The following is a 9,015-nucleotide window of genomic DNA, read 5'->3' as shown; positions in this document are numbered from 1 at the left end:
ATATATATATATATATATATATTGAGTTAGAACAAAAGGACATTTTATACTGTTGCACTCGTCTCTAATCGAACTTCATATTTAAATAACACCTTCAAATTATGGATGGAAAATAGACGACTCCCAAATATTTAACTAATGCTCGTAAAAACTTGATTTTTTTTTTTTATTATTAAATCAGTGGAAAGAGCATGTTAATGAATATAAATATATGATGAAACGAGTACAAATCCAACTGTCCGAAATCTGAATCATCGCTCGATGACACCATAACTAATACTCCATCCGTTCCGCAAAACATGAGTCGTTTCTTTTGAGCATCGGAATTAAGAAAGAAATATTTAATGTGTTAAGTGTGATAGGTGAAAAAGTGAAAAAGTAAATAAAGAAAAAAACTTTTGCCATATAAAAAAACGTAACAAGTTTCGTGTGACGGTCTAAAACCAAATACGACTCATGTTTCATAGAACGGAGGGAGTATACGTGCAACGTGACCTATAGTCCGAACCATCACTCGTATTTCATTCCATCAATACACACCTATTGCTCTGAACCATCACTCTTACTAGCCCATACTTGCGAACATTAGCTACTCGAATCCACGACCTACTGGTTGGAAGGAAATATACTTATTAATTGAATCTTGCTTCATCATCTACTCCATTTTTTAAACATGAGATGAAATACTACTCTTTATAATGAAAAATTCGACCCATTCATCGGAGTTACAATCATTTTTCTCCATAGCAAATGAATCCTAATTCCACCAAAAGATGCATTTCAGTTGAAAGTTAATTGCAACAGCAGCGATTTTTACTAAATCAAGAGATCAAATTTGTGACAGTACGAAGCAATGACATGATTTTTATTTCATAGTGATACGAAATGGCTGAATCAGAGTATGTTGCAAAGATCTTTTGTGGGCTTCATACATGCCACACACTAACGGGCCAGGCCGGGCCGGGCTGGGCAGTTGAATCGTTTGCCAAAACTCCATGAATGCTCGATTATATAGAATAGAGCTGAACATTTCTAACACATCATATTATCACCACAGTAGGACCTTGTAGTAAAAAACACGTACCATGTTCGTGCTGGTGTAGCAGGCCTTTGAGTTAGCCAATATACATAACTTGCCATACTACATACTAGATTGCGACTGCTATGAGGGTGAGGGGCTGCCATATGTAATGGGAAATGGGGTGTGGAGGAAGAGACGAGAAGAAGGGAGATAGGGAGTTGATGGGAGTAGTCGGGAGTAGCATAACGGGTTCATGGAAGAAAAAGTTTCATGTAGAGAATGTATTGTTTTAGGAAGCTCAAGAAAGGCTGATAGGTTTGTTGCACAGCTTTTCTAGCTCAGTTTCCAGTACTTTAAAAAGGTTTTGCTTTGTTCGCTTATAAATCCAAGCTTCAGCTTTCTGATCCCAATCAAAACGAGACGGACCACTGCAGAGGCAATTGAGACAGCAAGAATTAAACTAGAGAAGTGAAGAAAACTTAGTGCAAGACATATATGGAAAAAGAATTTCAAAGTAAATTCCTCATCATCATAATCGAGGCAAAACTCATTCATTTAGTCAGTGGAGTAGAATGTCGCCTTGAGCAAGCATGTGGACAAGCAAAAACATATCTCCTCTAGTCATGCAAACTAATAAAATACGAATCTACTCCCAATTTAATTTGATTGCAATGCAATACAATTTCTCAACATGAAAGCTTTGCCATCAAAGAACCAACCAAAGAAAATTGCAGGCATGTATGGCCCCATATTCCCACCCAAAGCATTGACTTCCTTACATTTAGAAAATAATATAACTAATTATTTGATCAAAATAATCTTAACCAGTACCTCAGTAGTCGTTACATTTTTCACTCCTTCAGTTTTTCATTTTTCAAATTGCAGCTAGTGGCAGACAATAAGAGAAAAATCATAACCAATTCAAGAAACTTATGTCAAGTTCAAATACGGATACCCATATAAAAAAGGGTTAATTGGCTATAAATCCATAAACTATTAGTGAATTTGAGTTTATCCCATACTCTATAAAGTTGGTGAATAAATACATGAACTTTGATTATTTCCGAATTTCCCAAAAATTAAGATTTTGGTCAAATCGAGGCGGGTGTCACATTGAATTTTTTAGATGTGGGACTCGATTTTATAAAAATTGGAGCTAGGGTTTCTGAAAATTTAGATGTCATGTAAGTTTTGATTTGGCCAAAATCTTAATTTTGGGGAAATTTTGGAAACAATTGAAGTTCGTGTATTTATTCACCAATTCTATAGAGTATGGGAAAAACTAGAATTCGCTAACAGTCTATGGATTTAGTGCCAATTAACCCTTTAAATAATAAAGAAAATGCTTACTGAATAAAATTCACACTCAATATAAACCATTTTATTAAAGTTGGCATTCGTAAGAGAAGATGGGGTATTAGATATGTTACAGTCTGAATACAAGAACCCATGGGATGGGATGTAATAATTAACACCACCCAAATCAAACTTGATGTTCACTATGATCAACTTACTCAAGGAAGTACAACTAATGAATGAATTCTTCAAATTAGATGGTGTTCAGTTTTCAGCACATGCACGACAGACAATTAATTACAATCACACCCCAAAACGTAACATTCTCCTCACGGCATGGTCCACGATAAGACAAGTTCCAGAACTAAAATTATAAGACAAAGCAACATCTTCTTAGGAACCAAGATCACACATTAAGTTGGAAACATCAATACCTCACTGGAGATGACATCCAAATCTGTCTATTTGGTGTTTGCTTGTTTATGACATAAGTCCCGAAATCCCCAAGCTTCAAAGTCAGGACCTCATTCTGAAAAAACGAACGCATAGTAGCATCATAAACTGACAGAAAAAAAGCTACAAAATCTTAACATCTCCATCCAAGTTCATCCATCTCACCCCATAATCAACGTCAAATCCATCAATGTCCACGGAGTCACCATATTCCTATAACAGCCAAAGAAACCATCAAAACACCCAATGAACTCGTATAGTGAAATTAACTATGGACAGAGTATAAAAACACTTGCAACTGCATTTCGTTTCTAAGCAGAAGAGCCATTTTCAAATAGTAGTATCGTTTTTCAAGTTGTTTTCAGCACTAATATAACCTTAACCTTATCATTTCCATACTCATAAGTCATACCAGTAACACTTGGTCCAAATTTCATCGAAAAATATATACCTCGAGCTTCTCAAGCAGATCATGGATGGTGGAATTAGCCAGCTTGTGATACTCTTCTTCCGTCAACAAAGAGCTGCACAAAAATACCAATGCACAATCCAAACCACTCAGATTAATACCAAAACATATTCTCAGTCATTTCTCAACCAAAACTAGCTTCCATTTACTCAATCCCTTCAACGAAACAACCAAATTTCCAAAACCAAACTTTTTCACTTATACTATAACACCAAAATACCTGTTTAATTAATAATTGATTCATTTCCTAATCAAATAAAAGGAAAACAGCATCGTAATCAAACTTTTTCCCCAATAAATAACAACGTATTAAGGATTTTCACGCTCACCAATAGTTGACCGCGGCGGGGCCGTGAGATTCCTCCTCAGTGAGAGAGGAGAGACGGCGGCAGGGGATGCTATTGCACGAGAAATTCGGGCACGAATAACTGGCAGAAGTTGAGGGTTCAGCTGAGTAGTTAGAGAGAGAAAACAGCGATGAGTTTTGCGTTGCTGGGATTAAAGAAGACGACGATTGAAGAGGGCTCAGAGCTCTCAACACCGCTCTTCTCAGCGATCGAATCGCCATAATTTCTCGATTTCTCGGTGGCCGGAAAAACGAAACGAAGCTGAAATATGTTACTACTATTCTTATTTTGGGTTTTCCCCTTGTTTTTGGGCCTATATTTTTATATGGGCCGAATAGCGTTTCTTCTTTACGAGCTTCATTAAAATTTCTATTTTATTTGTCTCGAAAACTTATAAGCTTTGGAAATTGTTTGAGAAAATAAGCTATTAAATAATGGGTTATTAGTGTTTAAATATATTAATGTTGGGGATAGTTTGATTTTACACATAAACTTTGAAAAGAGTAAAATAATACATGAACTTTAATATTGTAGTAATTTTGTCACATATTCAATTTTCACTCAAATTAAAATTGACATAGCAGGTTGAAATGTTGATGGGCACTCATCAGATGTTTAAAAAATGGCATAGTATAGGAATAGGATACTCTAAAAGGTATCGTATAAGGCATCTGTAAACTTGAAAATCGTAGGGTTTATGTTGAGTTCAAATGTCTAGAAATTGAATTTATGGTAAAATTGCTACAACATTAAAGTACATGTATTTTTTATTCATTTCAAAGTTTATGAGCAAAGCCAAACTACCCCAAAATTGGTGTATTTAGATGCTAATAACGCTTAAGTAATTTATAAGCTGTAAAATAAATTTCAATGACTTATAAGTTGGCCAAATAAATTAATAATAACATCCTTTTTTCCTAAAAAAATAAATAAATTCATCAACCTCATCTTATTTTGTCATAATCTTATAAATAAATAAAAATATAAAAATAATTCTACTATAATTTGTTATTTTCATCTTATACCTTTATAACTTTATCTCCCTTCAATTTTCTTTCTAACTTATAAGTCCAATTATTTAATCACCGTAACAATTTATAAGCTCTTAATACATTACATTTTTTAAATTCTAAAATATCTTATAAGTTGTTAGAGATTATAAGCTCATAAAAGATAAACTTAGTCCAAACATTGTCTTCGGCATCGTCAATTTTTTTTTAAATATTTTTCATTGTAATATATCGAAAATTGTTATTAGAACTATCATATTTACAAAATACATAAAATCGAAGCTCAAATTATTCTATTAATCATCTCTTTGAAGTTTAAGGGAATATATATATTTTGATTTTATGTAATTTACAAATTTGATGATGTCAATAGTCCTTCATAAGATATTAGCATAAAACAAAAAAAATACTAACATTAACTAAATATGCTTGGTTTCTCTGAAAATTAAATCATACTCCTTTTTTATGATAATAAATTTATGGGGATCACATCATTTGCAAATACTCCCTTCGTCCATCAATTCGTGTCCTAATTTCCTTTTTTGTCCGTCCACCAATTTGTGTCCTACCCATTTTTAGTAACTATTTATATATTTTTTAAATTGGTGGGTCCCAATAAACAATACACTTTTTCCATTCAACTAATAAATAATGCACTTTTTCTTAAAACCCGTGTTTCCTCTCTAGGTCACGAATTGGTGGACGGAGAGAGTAATATTTATTGGTGTACTTTTTTTTTCAAGTGCTGTAAAAAAATTAGCAACATATGCATTAGTGTCAAATGCAGTAATCTTAATAATCTTAAGTTCTTACGAAAAATATAATTCTCATTAGAACCACACTATATATAGGAGTTTATTAACGTCAAAACTATAATTTAAAAGAACTGAGACCATTGCATGGACATGTAATTAAATTTACTACATTCTTCGTGAAATTAATTTCACTCAGAATAAATAAAATTTCCGCTCCCTTTAAAATTCACATTCGTGTGTTGCATTCATGATTCATCCATCAAAATAATGTCAAAATGATGCATCCATCGTAATTTTTATGACCAAAAAATTGAGAATGATTCTCCCTTCTTTAAGGGTTCTCATCTTAACATCTCCCAATAAATATATAGTACTCTCTCCGTCCACGAAATATTGCCCTACTTACCCATTTTTCCTTGTCCACAAAGTAATGCCCTACTCTGCTTTTTGTACCATTACACCCTTTTTTCTTTCATTTATTTACCATCAATTGCCACTAATGGACCCACCATACAACAACTTATTTCATTTTTATATTCTATTTTATTACACTTTATTACTAGTGGACCCACCACACAACACCTTTAACACTTTAGTCAACTACTTTATCACTTTAGTCAACTACCCTTATATTTCACTCACAACCACTTTAACAGCTTTCTTAAAACCTGTGCCGAACAGTAAATGGGGCAATACTTTGTGGACGGAGGGAGTATTATATAACATGTGTATGCATGAATCATGCAATGAATTTTATATAAGCTATATATCTAATACATGGAATTAATATCGAGCGATCCCATGTGGAACTTTAAATTGTGGTGGATTGTCAAAGTCGATTCTTCTTCTTATTCTTATTTTATTTTTTGAGAAAATGAAATAAATTATTCTTTATGCTACCTTTCGTTTTTGTTTTCATATGTATTTTTGAAAAATGTTGTTTCTTGATTCTTCAGGAGTAGTTCGGAGCCGTATAATAGATGCTGCTAACAAAGTCCACAAATTTATTATGCTTTCTCTAATTAGACGGCACAAGAGTTATTGGTTCCACCATCCCATCATAATCAAGTATGATTTGATAAATATAATATAAAATACTCCCTCCGTCCCATGAAGCATAACTTAGTTTTCTTTTTAAGTTTGTTCTACGAAACTTGACCTGATTCTAAAAATGGCAAAAAATTTATCATTTATTCATCTTTTCACTTTTTTAAGTACTACACTTAACATACAGAATACCAATTTCTTAATTTCCGTGCCGAAAAGAAATGGGTCATGTTTTATGGGACGGAGGGAGTAATTATTTTCTTTTAGAATAATATGGTATTTCTGTACGTATCTTTAATAATACGAAAATTTTAATCTTATTATTATTTTGATTCGTCCACGAAATATATAGTCTTTCATTTCACGAAAACTAACTCTTATATTTAAAATTTCATTCACACATCATACTCGATATTACAAATCTCGACCATTTAATATACTCCCTCCGTCCCAACCAAGATGACACGTATTCCTTTTTGGGTCGTCCCAACTAAGATGACACCTTTCTATATTTGGAAAAAATAAGGCATTTTAAACACTTACTTAACACTAATTAAGTATTCTCTTATTACCTTCTAACTCTATTTCCTACTTATCACTTTATTACATTCTCTCTCCTACTTTATCACCTTATCTCTCCTACTTTATCACTTTATTATCTTATCTCTCCTACTTTATCACGTTATCTTTCATACTTTATCATTTTTATACTTTATTACATATACACTTAAAACACTAATCTACAACCCCTTAATTCCCGTACCGAAAAGAAACGTGTCATCTTACTTGGGACGGAGGGAGTATTAATTTTGTTGAATCATTTTCTTTACTTCATCTTTCAACTATATATCTTTCAATTATTTATTAAAACTCATGCTTCATATCACTTATAATATTCGTGACTCCTGAGGGGTTATTTTTCTTGTCTATTACACTTTTTTTAGGGTGCTCTTTCTTTGATTGCAAAATTTTCATTGAAAAATGATGGATAAGAAAAAAATGAGAAAATATTATTTTTTCCTCTTTTTATCATATGTTTACTAAAGATGAAAATATTATAAAATGTTAGAAATTATTTTCACATTACTATCCAAAGATAATATTATCCAAAATTGGTGAGAAAATAAGTGAAAAGGGGTTGCCCGATAAAATATTCCACCATGTCCGAAAAAAACTTCTATCATATTAAACATGTGAAAATAGTTAAAAATAGGTGAAAATATGTATATTCTCTCCTTAAGTAAACACATCTCTTATGAGTTTTGCTACTTAGGGTGCGTTTACTTTGGTTGTAAAAATTTTATTGGAAAAGGATGGATAAGAAAAGATGAGAAAATATTATCTTTTTCTCCTTTATTTATCAGGGTGTGTTTACTTTGATGGATAAATTTATCATGAGAAAATGAGGCATAACAAAAAATTATGCCTTTAAATGTCTCCTGCGAAACACTAAAATTGTGCCGCTGATTTTCTGCCGCCGTCCGATGGCTTCTGGCGGTGGTCTCCCTCTTGGTCCTTCTGGTGTGGGTGGTCTGAATCTTCCTAGCCTCACGAATAACTTTTCTCGTTCGATTTCTGCTTTTCCTGAAGGCTCTAAAGCCTTGGTTGCTTCGAAGTCCCCTGAAGGATCCAAGATTTTGGCTGCTACTTCTTCTTCTAGCGCGGCCTCACAACATGGAACAGAGGCTGCTGTCAATAACGCTACTGCTAACTTTTCTGGCGGATTACGTGGGAAAGTTGGCACTGCTGGTGACTGCTCTAGGGCGGTTAAAGATCCTATTCGTGGAAAAAGTGTGGAGGACATCCCTCCAAGACATATGTACGCTGATATTACTTATAATTCGGTGTTGCGACGTCAAGATTTTCTCGCGCATTGTTTCCATGCGCTAATGCCTACTAAGGAGGTTGACCACTTCTTGTTCAAGATTCTATGGGATATCCTTTTGAAGGAGGTCTCTGAATTTTCTCACACCTTAACTAGACGGTTGTTACTCAGTAAATGAGACAAACCTAAGCCAGCTATGGTTGTTAAAAATGAACTGCGGCGTCTTTGGAGTACTATAGGTTCTTCCTGGAAATTAATCATGTTGGGCAAAGGATATTATTCGATGGTCTTCAAATCTGCCGATGATAAGATGCGTGCGAAGGCGAAACTCATATGGGATATTTCTGATGGACAAGAAATTTTGATCCCTTTAAAGAACACTCTTCTCTTGCGAATGTTTGGGTGAGAATTTACTATCTACCCATTGAGTATTTGAATGTGGAACTTCTCGCTGGTATAGGAAGATACGTGGGGCACCCTCTCAAGATTGACGGGGCCTCGACTTGAAGGGATTTTGGACAATACGCTCGTCTTCTTATTGAGATAGATATGTCTAAAACTCTCCCGAATACTCTTCTTGTTGATGAAGGCGATTTCTCTTTTCTTGTTGAATTCACGTGTGAGTATTTGCCTCTCTTTTGTTCCAAGTGCAAAATAACTGGACACTCTCCTGATAAATGCCGTAGGAAAGGCATTGAAGATGGTGGTGATACTGGAAAACCTCCGGCGGTTCAGCATTCTAAAATCTCGAATTTGGGTCAACAATGGCAGAAGGTTTCAGGGGGGGTGCTT

General features: G+C 33.9%; 1 protein-coding gene across 1 annotated transcript; it reads right to left on the bottom strand.

Moving 5' to 3' along the window:
- Positions 1-784: 784 nt before the first annotated feature.
- Positions 785-3,970, bottom strand: LOC131012618 (frataxin, mitochondrial). Its single transcript, XM_057940602.1, has 5 exons — positions 3,569-3,970; positions 3,222-3,294; positions 2,936-2,983; positions 2,752-2,846; positions 785-1,449 (listed from the first exon to the last, which is right to left on the bottom strand). The coding sequence occupies exons 1-5, from the start codon at positions 3,805-3,807 to the stop codon at positions 1,320-1,322; spliced, it is 585 nt and encodes a 194-aa protein (XP_057796585.1). The 5' UTR covers positions 3,808-3,970; the 3' UTR covers positions 785-1,319.
- Between the last annotated feature and the right edge of the window lie 5,045 nt (positions 3,971-9,015).

This window comes from Salvia miltiorrhiza, chromosome 2, assembly GCF_028751815.1.
Source record: "Salvia miltiorrhiza cultivar Shanhuang (shh) chromosome 2, IMPLAD_Smil_shh, whole genome shotgun sequence".
Classification (NCBI taxonomy): domain Eukaryota; kingdom Viridiplantae; phylum Streptophyta; class Magnoliopsida; order Lamiales; family Lamiaceae; genus Salvia; species Salvia miltiorrhiza.
The sequence above is the reverse complement of the archived record's forward strand: the minus strand, read 5'-3'. Positions and strand labels throughout refer to the sequence as shown.

What these genes read in the sequence shown, in the direction of transcription:
- LOC131012618 (XM_057940602.1), bottom strand. Translation starts at nt 3,807, where the DNA reads ATGGCGATTCGATCGCTGAGAAGAGCGGTGTTGAGAGCTCTGAGCCCT. An exon ending in CCCGCCGCGGTCAACTATTG is followed by an intron (nt 3,295 to 3,568) that starts GTGAGCGTGAAA and finishes ATTTTTGTGCAG; the next exon opens with CTCTTTGTTGACGGAAGAAG. An exon ending in GATTTGACGTTGATTATGGG is followed by an intron (nt 2,847 to 2,935) that starts GTGAGATGGATG and finishes TCGTTTTTTCAG; the next exon opens with AATGAGGTCCTGACTTTGAA.